We start from the raw sequence: 15812 nt of genomic DNA on the forward strand, positions 1-15812 counted from the left end.
ACCGGCGCTGGCTTATATATAAAACAGCTGCTGGGTATATTTTCCTTCCATGGTTGACCGGTTCAATAAAATAAATAAAATAACTAATACCGTGAGTACAATATACCTGAAAGTTACGTTCAATCACTTATCCGAACGACTAAAGGATTATTTTTGCTGAAAAATGGCAACCTAAGATGCATTTAGCCATATTTTTGGGTGATAATAAGATGCAAAGTGTGCAATAATAGAATGTCAATGCAAATGGTGCGTGTAGCAATTGGGCTCTAAGACACATTCAAAAGATTTATTTTAAGAAATTTTGTATCGACTTTTAACGCTCTGGAATGTTTTTTATCAATCGCAATTGAATATTCCTTGATGAATTTCTACTTAGGAAACGTTTCTACCTTGTAAATTCGCTAAATAACATAGAGTGCGTGCTTAGCTGTGCAACAACTGGCAAATTACTCTATAGTGGAACTTTAAAAAAAAAGGACTCATTACTTCACTTACGCATTGAACAGCTACCGCGTAAGCCAAGATTCGCGCGTAATACAACTTTGCCTACTCACACCTGAGCGTGCATTAGCGGAGCGGAGCAAAATTTACGTTGGCATGAGAGAGACAACTAGTACTTTTCTCCCTCTCGTACCTTCGCAAAATCTCATCCCCGCGCGAGTGAGATATCACTCATGACTGAATACAGCTTAAAGGTGGATTCCGTCCTGCTCAATCTTTACATTGATTCAATGATGTACGGACTGCTCATTCCGAGTGCTCGGTGGACTACCCGAGCAAAGCTGAACATCAAATTGAAATCAAAATTTGCTGTTATGATGTAACTTATTTTGAATACTCCAGTTGATCTCATTTTGGTTGACTTAACGGTTAACACAGCAAAAATGAGAGCAAAATTTTACACTGTTGAAGCAAACGGAAAACTAATCCTGCTTTCAATGAAATCAATTTGATTACTGATTTTGCATTCATAATGTTTAACTGAATACGGGCCTAGAGTAAATGGTTACCATTCATGTTTCTCAAGCTGAAAGACTTAGGCTCCAATCTCACCGCGGGCAAGTCACGAATGACCTAAAATGTGTTAAACAAATCAGATAAACGATAATCATTAGTTCAACGACAGATGAATTTCAATTAAATTTTAAACAAGACGTAAACAGCAGAACTTCAAGTTAAGTTGCTTTCATTTAAAACGTCTTGACTGCATAATGAAAGCACAATATGATATCACACTTATGTCGCAACATTTGAAATCAAAATGAGTTTTCATTATGATAGGAACTGCACACTTTAATATCGATTTGCTTTCATTTTGTTAACCGACTTTGCTCGGGTAGCTACCACCAGATGACTATGACAATGCAAGAACATTTGTTTTCGATAATGGAAGTCACAACAGACGTAATTGCTATTAGATATGTTTGCAGACAGTGACAGATGGTGGACATGAAGATCCAGTGGAGGTGCCAAGCGAAGGTATTATATGCTAGACAAATGGTAAGTTCCAAGTTCGTTGTTGTCGTCACGGTAGTCACCGTTGGCAGTACCATTCTTATATTTAAAATTAACCATCAACCGTATAAATTATATGAATTATCGCGCATCTCTGTTGTTCATTACATACACGGAGAAAAAATACTACCCAAAATTTGAGTTCTTTTTACTTAGTATTGACTTCAGCCTCTCACTTGCACTCGTTATTGTTGTCAAAAAAGGAACGAGAGATTCGACCCAACGATATAGTTCAGCCCAATAAGTTACTTTTGAGTAAATTGCATATTCTCAAATTTACGTGAATTAAACTTAATTTTGGGTAGAATATACATAAGAGTAGGTAATTTTTTTTTGCTGGTGTTAAATGGAAACTACTATATGCGATTTACTCAAAATTGGGTTATTGGGCTGAACCCCGGAATTGAGGGAAAAGTACTTAATTTTGGGTAATTTTTCATCTCCGTGTAGCAGAAACTTAATCATATTTTGTCGTTGAGTGTTGAGGTTTTGAGATGCTCGATTACCCTGAATGGGTCGTTTTTGATTACTGAGCAGAAAATTATAGGTAGTCTTATATTCATATAAACTTATTAATTCATTGGGTAGGGATGGATCCATCCATCCTGATTGAAGCGATTTCTATGGGGAGAGTGGAATTGCCAACTCCCTGTTGTTAACATTTCGTGAATTGAAGGTGGGCTCATCTCCCCACTCATTGGGGCATCCCCTCGTATGATGATTTGTTCTATATCGGGTTAGAACATTTTTATCATTGGAAGGAGATTTTTCTTGCTCCCGTGGATCATGCGTAAGTGTCTCTGCTTACGGGTCCTCCCTCCGTTTTTGGCCCTTCGTATGGTAAGTTGAATACAAACAGGTATCGTACTTGATGATGAGGTCATACGAGGTGGACAGTTTACTGTCTGATGGCTGTGCCCTACAACAATGAGTGATATTATTTACATACATACATACAATACGTCGAAGACTAAGTAACTGTTGACTGGAGTAAAGGGTGCCCCACATCAAATTGCATCACAAAAAAAAAACGCTGTAGAAAATTATCCATTTGCTATTTTCTCTTGAAAATTTGGGTAGAAGTAATTTATAGTGTATTGTTAACACTGTATTTTTATCGCTGTCAGGTTTTCGAAACATGGGAAAAATTGCGTCACTTTAAAAGCAACGTCGCGAATTGATTTTGCACAAGCACTTGGAAAATCATCAACTCTCTCATCGGGACATCGGAAAACAACTCGTGCAGTCAACAGTGAGTCGTGTGATTAAATATTACTACGAAACTCTGAGCATCGAACGGAAGGGGAAATGCGGTCAGAATGGATGTTCTATTAGTGATCAGGATCACAAGCGTGTCGTGAAAGCGTTTAAGCGGAATCCCAATGCTTCGTTCAGGGATGTGGCCAAAAAGTTCAAATGTTTCGTTCAGAGAGCCAAGGACCGGGAGGGACTGCATACGTACAAAAAACAGAAGGCTCCAAATCGTGACGAACGGCAAAACACGGTGGGAAAGTCACGGGGGCCCGGAAACTGTACACCCAGATGCTGACGAAGCCTCATTGTCTTGATGAGACTTACGTCAAGTCGGACTTCCGGCAGCTTCCGGGGCTACTGTTCTTCACCGCCCAGCACAAGTTTGATGTTCCGGAGGAAGTAAGGAATCTGCTCATGTGGCAAACGGAGTGCGCTGTTTGTGACTACCGGGACTGTAAACGGAGAGATCTACCTCAAGGAGTGTCTACAGAAGCATCTGCTTGCTCTGTTGAAGCAACACGAGGGCTTTACGATTTTCTGGCGGGTTTAGCGTCGTGTCACTATTCAAATGTTGTCCTGGAGTGGTACGAAAGGACATGAACCCCCCAACGCACTAACTAAGGCCCATCGAAAAATACTGGGCTATTATGAAGCAGACACTACGGAAGCTTCCCAAGGAGGTCAAATCTGAGGAAGACAGGAAGAAAAAGTGGGTTTCCGTACAGAAGAAGCTGCAGCCAGATGTTGTACAGAACCTAATGAGTGGAGTTAAGCGTAAGGTGCGAGCGTACGGTTAGATGAATGAAATAAATATGCCAAAAGCTTACTAATGGGTTATACTTTATTGTCTGAAAGTTTGAAAGGATCGGTCAAGGGGGAGAGGTAGCTCATCGATTCTTCCGGTTCGCCTCCTAGCATCTTGCTATAAGGTACCAGGCGATAACCAGGGTAGTTGATCGATAGCTCGATGACGTCATTTCGTTGGCGTCTGCAATGGGAAATTCTCATAGCAGGCGTTGACGATGGGACGTTGTCGAGTTGTTGAATAGCAACTATCGTGGTAACTCACCGATTACCTGTCGATCTGCCAAATTTGGAAAGACGTCTGCATTGAATTGTCTCATATAATAATATTCCGCCCACTATATCACAAGAAATTGCGAGTAGCTGAGTGGAATGGAGATAAGTTAAGCATTGGGTACAGGACCAAGTCTCCCCTGGGTGGTGCCAAAAGATGAGCGCAATAGAATCATCAAGTTGCCATAAGGCACGGAATGAGACTATTGCATGGCTGGGTAGTCAAAGTCTTCCATTCGTTAGTCATTTCAGGTGGATTAGGTGGGCATTGGCCAGATTTGGATTTTTCAGATGTAATCCTGGATAGGACCCTGTCATTGAACGTCGCGTGAAAGTGGAACTTAATGAAGGCCTAAGTACTTTTTCGTAGTTTTTAGTTTTCGGATTTGAAAGATCGTCGGTTACAGTGGCCTGCTTACTGAGCAGAAAAACGCGGTCCCAGGTCCTTACATATCAAAGAGATTTATGGTAAAATCGCTTGTGTATCGTGTATTTTGCGAAACTCGTTGTTGTCGTTGGTTCCGGGTTTGAATGGATACACAAATTTGAGCAACGGTATTATGTGATATGAGCGGCTCGGTGGCCTTAGAGCAACCGTTTTTGCTTACTGAGCAGAAAATCATGAGTCTAATCTCAGGCCCATCCACATTCAAGATTCGTCAATCGTTTTATTTGTTAATATGACTACATGGTAAACAGCCACTCGGTGATTAAAAAGGTGCTCGTCTGCCTAGTGGCAAACGTTTTTGCTTACTGAGCAGAAGACCGTGGGTTTAGTCCCAAGCTCCTTCGCGTTATATGATCGTTAGGACATCAATTCAGCTTATCGATTACCACAACCAACCCTGCTGCAAACCCAACCCTCTTATCCAACATCCCAGTGATTCCTCGTGGAAGTGCAGAGGTGTTCTCGGCTTCAATCAAAGCGAGTGTCATGTCAACACAATCCTTCCCATTCCTTTCTTGACCTGTGTTCGGGCGCGGCCGGCGCTGGTATTGCCTAATTTAAGATCACCAGTTTTTACACATTGAGGATGATTGCTAGTCCCAAGCATCGTCTATTGGTTCTCTGTGTAATTACAGCTGATATGGCAGTAACAGAGTAGCAACCGTGGGCGGTCAATCAAGCTCAAGCTCAAGCTCAAAGTTTGAAAGGATCGGTCAACTAGGTAAATTTCTACAGCGTTTCTTCTGTGATGCAATTTGATGTGGGACACCCTTTAGCCGAGCGTGATAGAGCTCGCATTGGCAGAAGTGGATGAATTTGTGTACCTCGGTGACGTCGGATAGCAACTGCAGCAGACACATTCGGATACATATTATTGACGGAAGTTGTGCTTACTACGGACTCTACAAGACCCTGCGATCTGGTAAACTTTACTCCATATTAAGAATACCATGTAAAAGACGCTGAAGACCTGCAGTTCTCTACGGGCACGAGTCGTGGACAATGCTCGAGAAGGACCTGCAAGAACTTTCCGCACACACGACTTTTCAAACGAAGTGTGCTTAGGATCATCTTTGGCGAACATGCCGAACTGGCACACCCAGTATATTGAAAGAAGCTATAGCTGGAAGGGTATAAGGAGCGAGGGCTTTTTGACGTTTAAGCGTTGAACAATAAACAAAACAATCTAAAAGAAATTCTGTTTTTTGATTTAGTTTATTTTCCCAATCATGCTGCACATCAATAAGTTTTTTTTTCTGTGAGTGTGTAAGTTAAACGGTTTTTGTTGCCTATATCAGAGATCTGACAATCTATCTGCACCTTTCTACACTATTTTAAATATCATAATATCCGAAGTCGTGAGGATAAAATGACTTCTACAATTATCCAGATTTCAAAGTTTAGAAGTTAATCATTTAATAATCATTTTAAAAGATCTTATCGAACACTAGCTCCCGCGAAGTAATACTTGAATATGCGATCGGTTTTAACTAATCTAGATGCAAGCATCTTTTTGTTTTATTGATTTAGTAACATTTTGTCCAATTCATCGGTACCAAATCGGGAGTAAATGCTCTTCGAGGTAGGGTGTGTTATGTTTTCTCTTAAATTTTCATTTCTCTTCTTACACAACAGAGATTAACTTTTATGTCATAAAATAAACGAAAGATTTATTCTCATTTGTAACGTTTTCCGATTTATGTTTTGTAATACTTTCTATCATAGTTTACATAAGTGGTTGCATTCCTCTTTATTTTAAATGAGAGCGGGCAGAGAACATCAAAGACTTAGGCGTGCATGCTTATCAAGCTAAAGAGTGAGCTAGTCAATGGCTGCTTGTTGGTTTTTCTTGCTTCACATTGTTTCCTAATTTTACTAGAATTGTTATAAATAGTTAAATGCTATGTTTGATTTAAAACTTAATTCCGGCCTGAACTTCAGCCATGATGCGAGCCGATTCCTGAAGTTTTTTCATTTCGGCTTCAGTCAGGATCTGCTTAATGACGTGCGATACACCATTTCTGCCTAGGACGCATGGCAGAGACAAGTAAACCTCGTCGTTGATTCCTTGTTCGCCCTGTTGAAAAGAACATCATTATTTAAGGTGAACTATGGATTTCGGGTTCAAGGATAACTTACGTTAACCAAAGTGGAAACGGCATGCACGTTGTAAGTATTTCTGAGCAGAGCCGAAGCGAGTGATGCCACGCTAAGGCCGATGGCCCAGGAAGTGTATCCCTTCAGTCTGATGACTTCGTAAGCGCTGTTAACGACTTCGTAGTGCAGATCACTCCACTTCTCTTCATCGTCGACAGTGCCGATGGCTGGGTTGAGTTCCGACAGGCGGACGCCAGCTACGTTGACACCGGACCACACTGGCACAGAGCTGTCACCGTGCTCACCGACGATCCAACCGTGGCACGAGGTTGGGGCAACTCCCAACCGCTGGGACATCAGGAAGCGGAAGCGGGACGAATCGAGATTGGTACCGGAGCCGATAACACGGTTCTTGGGAAGTCCGGAGATCTTCCATGCCACATAGGTTAGGATGTCGACCGGGTTGGAGACGACTAGCAGGATACAGTCGGGGCTATGCTCGACCAGCTTGGGAATTATTCCCTTCAGAATGTCACAGTTGCGCTGGACTAGGTTCAGACGGCTTTCGCCTTCCTTCTGGCGGACGCCGGCGGTGATGACGATCAGTCGGGATCCGGCCGAAACGGCGAAATCTGAAGGGAGCAGAAGAAGACGACACGGGTGAGTGAGTTACGAAGATGATGGTCAACATCTAATAAATGTAATAATTTGACAACAAACTTCTTATGTTGTATATGTAACCTTCAAACTAAATTTTCATATTTTCAAACGATTTTTAACATGCTTAAATATCTTTGATTCGAATGTAATAATGCCGCAACCACACTTTTGTTACACACCGTAGGCTACTATTTCACATTATGACAAACAGATGGCGCGACACAGCCTTTGTAGTGCAACAGTGTGTCGCGTGACAAGCATTGATGGATTATGCCACACTACACACACGGAGCCTGCGTTGATGCAAAGCAATATAACTCATTGATTTCCATGAAATGAATGAACATGATTACTATTTTAAAGAAAAATGTGTCGGCAGATTAGTGTGGTCAATGTTGGTGTTATTTTTTTCGCGAAATACTCTAGAATTACGCTCGCATCACGAATGTTCGATTCTGCTTATCGTAATTTGTCTAATGTGCCATTAACTTGCAATCAGCCCGTTGCGCTGTTTCGGATTGATCGCGTGAATGTTATTTAGCTTATCATTGTATGTCGTTGGAGAGTGTTATATACTGTTTTACGGTACCGTAAAACGGGGTGAAGTTGATCATGAAAGTGAAGTTGATCACTACACGGTTCAATTTTCGTTTCTCAACAATTTGTTTAATGATAGTGTTGTTGAAATAATGTGTTCAGTGTTTTATTGAGCAGTTCAATACATCTCTTTTAAACGATTTCCCTAAGAACCAGTTACAATTTTGTTAAAGTGATAAATATTTTTACTGCTTCACCAAATCTGATCATAATTAGCATTTATTCTGGTGCTGTGTCCGATGAAATCACTTATTTTACTTGAATTTGAGTCGCTGAATCTGAATCTGCAATTATATATTGTTTATGTATCAACAATTTAGTGTCATCAAAATGATTTTATGAAAAAAAAACTTTTATTAACTGAATTACGATATTGCAAAAAATTGTAGAAAATTGCAATCGCAATGAACATGCAAAACATTCAGAATTTTGTTTGCCTATGCAAGATATAAATTCACCGCGATCAGTAATTTGATCTAGTAACAATGAAAACAATTCCTGTACATTTTTCAGAATGTATTATAAAATTTATAATTCTTTATAGAAATTTCATTCGCCTAAAGTGCGTAGCAAGCCTGTATTGCGCTGTATACTTATTCTAGCCTAATGAAAACAAAACCGAAACCACCATTCGGTTAGAACATTGACACATTGTCCGGCGTTTTTCGGGACGGGTCACGACTGGTGACCTATTTTTGGCGGTTGGCTGTGCTCGCTTCTCCGGTTTAACTGAATTGAAGGTCAATGTACGATTGCATAGTTGGTTGTGCTGTTGGTTGGACGCGGTTACGCACGGTGACTATAAATATGATTGTCATGCCGCATATTCAAGTGTTTTCAGAATCATCTGTGGTACATCCAATCTGATTGGATGTGGCCTTGAAAGTTAATTCAATTAAGGACTCCGAGGCAACGAACGGCACTATTGATAAGTGCTCATCCATAAATTACATCACTCAGCTAGAGTCGGTGTATAATGAGTCACGCCAAGAGTGAAGCCAAGTCTACCTATTGAACTGTCAAACCGGCTACCTATCGTACAAAATAAATAAACATTACGATGCTATGAAAGGTCCACGAAAGGTATTGCAATAAAATATAAAATATAATCGAAGAAATGAGCATAAACACGCAGTGAGCGTTAAATTGTCATGGGATACGCTCGGTAATGATTAGTAATAAGAATTTCTACTATTTTTTGTTAAGATAATTTGACAAAATCACTGATATAATGATTTACTACAGCCGCAATATTTTTTCTCTCGCTAGAAGTAATTTGAAGTTGTTGTAGAAGTCCTCTGTTGCCAAGTGAAAAGAATGGGAATCTTCCGAAAACCGTGATGCGAGTTCAACTGTTTTTCTCTTGGCGTGACTCATTATACACCGACTCTACACTCAGCTTGCTTCTCGAAAATCGAGTCTAGCGTTCAGAATCATGAGGGCCTAACTGTGATGATCGATTCTCTTTATCGATTTTCTCTTTTGTCATAACTCAGCTGGCTTATCATTTCCCGGTGCGTTTGATGTTGTTTTTGTTAGGTTTCACTATACTGTATTGTGCTACGTTCGGATAATTGGTGCACTGAACTATAGTAATGCGAAGAGAAAATCGATGAAGTGAATCGATCATCAGTAAGGAGCTTATGATTCTGAACGCTAGAAGTATTAATATCACAAAATTGTGGTTGTATGCTTGTTTCTATTTTTGATCAGCAGGTGTAGATTACAAACCAATTCAGTTTCATAACTTTATATTTTGTTCTGTTATTCCACTCTGTTCGGTCCAATTTGATGTTCAGTGTGACGACATACATGTAGTGTCTCAGTGAGAGCGTTGCCTATCTAATTGATACATCTTTTTAAATGTACTTTCATAGCTGGGTACTGCAGACTAGACTGGCCCACAAAAATAAAAGTTCAAATTTTCCACGGGCCAACCCCTAGATAGGTGCCTTTCGGGGAGAAAACCATCATCCGAAAGTTTCAGCTCATTTAGTTCAAAGATGAGCTGGTGCTTTTAGTTTGAATTTTGTTTGGGGAATTTGGATACAATACATGAAAAAATTGCACTCCTACACTCTATCGATCATAAAAAAAAGTTTCCTTATTCTCAATTTGATTCAGATTATCAAATTTTGTAATTCAATTAATGTGTAACAATTTTGCTGAAGATTACATCATGAATCCAGTTAGTTTTATTAAGATATTCTCTTTTGAATGTATTTGAGCATTTTTTATATGAAAATTTCAACCAAATCTCCTATATGAACGTTAAACTAAAAGCGATAGGCCGTGTAACGTCAAAAAGAGCTGAAACATTCTGAGAATGGTTATCGCACCAAAAGACACGAGCCTGGATGTTGTCCTGTGAAAAATATGAACTTTTATTTTTAGTGATAATCTAGTTGATAGCTTATGTAAAGGGTGATACGGTCAAAATTTGGTCAATATCAACTTGACGTATTTCTTTCAATTTTGCATTTAAAAAACCTGAACACCCCTCATTTTGAAGGTGTGTGTGTGTAGAATGTTGCTCCTATTTTGATTTTGGAATTCACTCTTCAGTTGTCAAAATGCCGTCCAAGCAAGAAGAGCAGCGTATCAAAATTTTGCTCGCGCATCGCGAAAATCCGAGCTACTCGCACGCAAAGTTGGCAAAATCGCTAAAAGTTGCCAAATCAACCGTTACAAATGTAATTAAAGTATTTGGGGAACGTTTGTCGACAGCCAGGAAGTCTGGATCGGGGGAAAATCGAAAACCGGAAGCCGCTGAGACGACAAAGAGAGTTGCCGGTAGTTTCAAGCGAAACCCTAACCTCTCTCTCCGAGATGCCGCAAATAAGCTGGGTGTATCGTCTACAACCGTGCATCGAGCCAAAAAACGAGCCGGACTATCGACTTACAAGAAGGTAGTGACTCCAAATCGCGATGATAAACAAAATACGACGGCCAAAGCGCGATCCCGGAGGCTGTACACGACGATGCTGACGAAGTTTGACCAACAATCAATACGAAACTAACGATTTTAAATTGGCTCACCACTTTAGTAGCCTATTGGTCCCAAGCAAACGATTAACGTACCCTATTCTAGTTGAAATTCTATTACTACACTATGTTTGTTTTGATTCGCTATGAAAGTTTGACAGATAACATCAGGGGTGTGTGGATTCATGCAGAACATGGAGGGGTGAGTGAAATAGCTTGGGACTGCTTGGGACCGTTGTTCTGGTACTGAGTGAGCCAAAAATAATAATGATTTTCTTCAGGACCCAGTGGTCTAGAGTTACCTCTATGGTTTGACTGCGTGGTAATGGACGACGAAACCTACGTCAAAGCCGACTACAAGCAGCTTCCGGGACAGGAGTTTTATACGGCAAAAGGAAGGGGAAAGGTAGCAGATGTTTTCAAGCACATGAAACTGTCAAAGTTCGCAAAGAAATATCTGGTTTGGCAAGCCATCTGTACCTGTGGCTTGAAAAGCAGCATTTTCATAGCTTCCGGGACTGTCAACCAAGAAATTTACGTGAAAGAGTGTTTGAATAAACGTCTGCTGCCTTTCCTGAAGAAACACGGTTGTTCCGTACTGTTTTGGCCGGATTTGGCATCTTGTCATTACGGTAAAAAGGCCAAGGAGTGGTACGCCGCCAACAACGTGCAGGTGGTTCCCAAGGACAAGAACCCTCCCAACACGCCAGATCTCCGCCCAATTGAGAAATACTGGGCTATTGTCAAGCGGAACCTAAAGAAGACCAAAAAAACTGCTAAGGGCGAGCAGCAGTTCAAGGCAAACTGGCTTTCTGCGGCGAAGCAGGTGGACAAGGTGGCTGTACAAAATCTGATGGCAGGGGTCAAGCGTAAGGCCCGGCAATTCGGATTTGGAAAAGCGGAAGCCTAACTGAATATTTTTCCTGAATTTTATACTAATTGAACTTGAAAAAGAAATTTAATTTGATTTTTTAAATAAACGATTTCACCGATTTACACGCGTTTTCCCTTGACCAAATTTTGACCGTATCACCCTTTAGCTGCCTGTATTTTGTTGCAATATACGAGCAGAATTCACATAATTTATCAATATCTCCATAATACTAACTTGAATCGTGATGCTGTCTTAAGCAAAGTTGTTCCGTATATTTTAAACTATGTGAGCTGAAATTCTGAGCTTAATCGAGTTTGCTGAACCAGTGCTATGCACGAGAGAGTGTAGTTATGTTATTTCTCCATACATGTTGACCAATATCCCCATATAAATTTCAAATCAAAAGCACCAGCTCGTGTTACATCCGAATGAGCTGAAATTTTCAGAGATTGGTTTTCTCACCTAATGGCAGAAATCTAGGGGTTGGCCCGTTGAAAAAGTTGGTGGGGTTGTGTACAAGACACGACCGCAGGGTTAACGTAGACTACGTTAAACTGTGTAGTGAAATTTTCGTACATTTTTTTCTAGGTATTGATTTAAAATACAGTAGAAGTAACCTATGATTTCGGTCCTATGTACATATTTTGGATTTCCTACGTAGTTAAACTTGGTTAATTTCAGGGCCTCATAAAAATGCGAATATGTACTATTTCATTTGGTTCCTAAATTACAATCAGATATGAGTAAGGCTTTCTTCAAGTGATTCATTGAAGCGTCCAACAATGACCTGATGATGGCTGATATTCCCTATCACTTCAAGATTTCTAGGACATAAATCTTGGACGGTTGTGACATCACTCATGAAATTGAAACTCCTTGTGCACAGGACTGCAACAAACGTGAAGTTCCAGTTTCTTTGTTATAAGTTTTGTGAGAGCTGATATCTGTACTCTCGAAATTTTTCTATGGTAATGAGATTGATCCTCAGCGATTCAACTTCAAAACGCTAAAAATAAATGTACACACAAAAACGGAGTGCATAATTTTACATCAATATTATGCAACATTTCATATTTTATCGAGATGATATCAATTATTAATCTGTTGTACATCGGCCGATTTTCGAGAAAGCGTCTGTCAAATTGATTCCTTGTCTGTCAGAAATAAGTCTGCTGGAATAGCAGGTTTATTTGAAAATTTTACATCTGTCAAATTTAAGTAAAAATTGACCAAATGGAACACAGCCTTAATAACTTGGGCACAGAATCGTTTCTTGTTGTGTTTGTCGTATTAAATGTTAGATAAAAACTTTTTTTTTATCGATATGTGTGCTGAAAATACCTCGGCCGAGTGGATTCAAGGAGAAAGTCGACGAAGAGAATCTTTTCAGGACCTAATTGGTCCGCAACATTGGCGCCCAACAAAAACGAACCATTTTGGATTCTGATTTTAGAAATTTGTTTTGTAGTTTGTGGCAAATTTCGTTGAATACGTAACACTTTGTGGAACCTACCATTTTATTAAGTTCTTGTTTAGTTGGTTAATTATAAGACCTAGTAGGATCATGGATCCTGCTTGCCTGACGGAAGAGGAAATTGGTTACGAACTGGCCTTGCGCCACGTAACAAATCTCAGTGCGATTCCTCGTAGAGCTAGAGCCGTTCGCTTACGCGCTCTAATGCAGGAAGAGGATATAAAGGTGATCCTTCATGAAAGCTCCTCTCATGTGATGGAAGTAGAGGAGAATATCGGTCAATGTCAATGTCGGGTCAGAGAAATATTACCGGAATTGGACGCGGCGATGAAGCGAGGAGACCTTCCGGTTGTTAGGCAAATGCGATCGCGGCTGATTCACTATCGGGACCGGTTAGCTATTATTGAACCACCGGTAAATCTGAACGATACGTACGCTACTCTGTGTTTGTTAGTGCAGTTTTCATTGGATGACATCGACGATGCACTTGGAAGAACGAGAAAGTGCAAAAGCGTGGTCTGATTCGGGCGGCCATCGCCGACGCGGTAGTGAAAATCGCGAAAACTTTCGCGATTCGATCGCAATAGCTCCAAAAGCAACTGCGGCATTTCGAAGAGGCCATCGAGACAGTTTGTGGAGACTGTGAGCGCCGAGTACGGCACGAAAAGTCATTTGCAGTCACTGCCCATATTTGCCGTCGTCGCGAGTGGATTCTTTTGACGGGTGCGCGCAGTATCAGCGACAGTTCATTGTCGGCAGGTTGAAGCGACGTTCGATTCCGACACGATTGCCTTGGGGAAATAGGCAGCTGGTGGCAACAACATCGGCATCGACCAGAACCGCCGAGAAACGACGAGCGCTCACGCTGTGACCTCGGACGCCATCTTGTACATCAGTCTGCGGGATTCATCGTGCACATCAGACACGTGAGGCACTTTGGGACACGTGAACCACTGCGGGATTCGGGACTCGATATTCACTGCGGCCACAAGTCGGACGGAGAAGAAAAGTCGTGATTCGATACTAAAAGCGCATCTGCTCCTACATACAGTCGATCGAGTGGGCCACGGCGGCTGGATACGGCCAGCCTCGGAAGACAAAAGATAAAAGCCTTCAATGCGAAGGCTTTTTGTTTTCCAGCTCGAATCGACGAAAGAATCAGCGACATAATAGTTTGACCAGCTCAGGGTACAGCGGCAACGCTGAGTGAGCTCGGTCCGAAATTGAGTCGCCCCCTGGTCGGCACTGCACCGTCAAAGGAACTCGGCTTGGACCGTACGTGCCGAAACGTTGTCGTGCAAGGTGTGCGAACTGAAAGCGGACCTACATCGCCAGTGAGCGGGTGACGATCTGAACCCGATCGCTTTGAGGTGGACGCCAACCGTCATCAGGCCCTCGAAGCCGGTCGCGGTGGAGCATGCACGGTGCCTCCACGTCGGCACAGTCCGAAGATCGACGGTGATGAGCTGTGAACGAGAGGATGTGCGGATGTTCCGGTAGCAGTGAGTACACCAGTGAAGAGATGAAGCATTGAAGAAGAAGAAAAAAGAACTAGCTAGGCGATTCTGAAGAACAGGAGCTCAGGAGTTAGGTGTAACATGGGAGGGAAATAAAGCTTGCACTATGTTATCGTATATTTTGTTGTGGTAGTCATTCATGCTTTAGCCGGTACGACCAATGCTTTTGTCCCTGCAGAGGTCGTTTTGCAACATTGGCCTAATGCAATGTTCAACTTGAATTAATCATTTCGTTCGACCACTTTCCACAGAGATGGCGCTGTTCCGCTGGTAGGAAGTGATAAAAATCCTCATATAGAAATTGAGAGAAGTGGGAATAATTCGCTTTCGGTGCATATTCAGGTCAAACAAAGTGAATGACAACCTAAAGAAATTAAACAAGCAAATTGTTAAACAAGCTACAACTAAAAAAAATGATTTTCCCCATACAGTTTTACCTGTGTTACCATACCAGTCCCCAGAGAGCCAATAAATTCAAATTTGATAGAGAGATTTTGCTCTCACGACCTCAATCTCTCAACATGACATGTATTTTGATGACACTCGATTTGTCATTTCCCTTTCACAGATTACAAAATAGAGTACCTGACACTACAAAACATGTCTGGTACCTCTACATACGCATTTACTTTAAAATTTGAAGTCCCTTTTTTACATATTCTCCGCAAAAGATACTTTCTGCCCTGCCCAAGGTTGCAAAAACTCATTTCAGCTAAAATAATGTTTGTCGGAATAATAAAACCAAAAGATGGTATGATGGCATGTTTTACTTCCCTAATAAACAAATACCATAAACGAACTGTATCCCGGACGGGTAAACTGGTTTGGATGATACCCCGAACACGTCGTTAAGCTCTCTTTTATGGTTATTTTTATTAGGGTTGTAACTTACAAGAAGAGGTTACAAAGTATGCGTTTGAAACATAAAACTTGTAAATTTTGCTTTCTATGAGTCGCAATCAGCGATTTGTTGATCGCTGAGTGAGTGAGTGAGTGAGTGAGTGAGTTTGTGAAAAATCGCTGATTGTGACTCTCATGAAGTGAAATAAACAGGTTTAATATGCCAAACACATTCTTTGCAACCTACCTACAAGAAGAGGTTGCAAAGAATGTGTTTGGCATATTAAACCTGTTTATTTCACTTCATGAGAGTCACAATCAGCGATTTTTCACAAACTCACTCACTCACTCACTCACTCACTCAGCGATCAACAAATCGCTGATTGCGACTCATAGAAAGCAAAATTTACAAGTTTTATGTTTCAAACGCATACTTTGTAACCTCTTCTTGTAAGTTACAACCCTAATAAAAAT

The 15812-nt window shown here is 41.0% G+C and overlaps 2 protein-coding genes across 3 annotated transcripts in view; one reads left to right on the forward strand and one right to left on the reverse strand.

Moving 5' to 3' along the window:
* Positions 1-15812, forward strand: part of TM9SF3 (transmembrane 9 superfamily protein member 3) — a 236461-nt gene that overhangs the window by 125536 nt on the left and 95113 nt on the right. The window lies entirely within an intron of this gene.
* Positions 5933-15812, reverse strand: part of Ldh (Lactate dehydrogenase) — a 29301-nt gene continuing 19421 nt past the window's right edge. For both annotated transcript variants that reach the window (XM_065218024.1, XM_065218023.1), the window contains exons 4-5: positions 6434-7023; positions 5933-6371 (exon numbers count right to left, since the gene is read on the reverse strand). In XM_065218024.1, coding sequence (XP_065074096.1) covers positions 6207-6371; positions 6434-7023 — 755 coding nt within the window. In that variant the 3' untranslated portion in view covers positions 5933-6206. The remainder of the gene's footprint in view (positions 6372-6433; positions 7024-15812) is intronic.

Source organism: Ochlerotatus camptorhynchus, unplaced genomic scaffold, assembly GCF_037179485.1.
Source record: "Ochlerotatus camptorhynchus isolate MF236.1 unplaced genomic scaffold, CSIRO-AGI_Acam_v1.1 ptg000082l, whole genome shotgun sequence".
NCBI lineage: Eukaryota > Metazoa > Arthropoda > Insecta > Diptera > Culicidae > Ochlerotatus > Ochlerotatus camptorhynchus.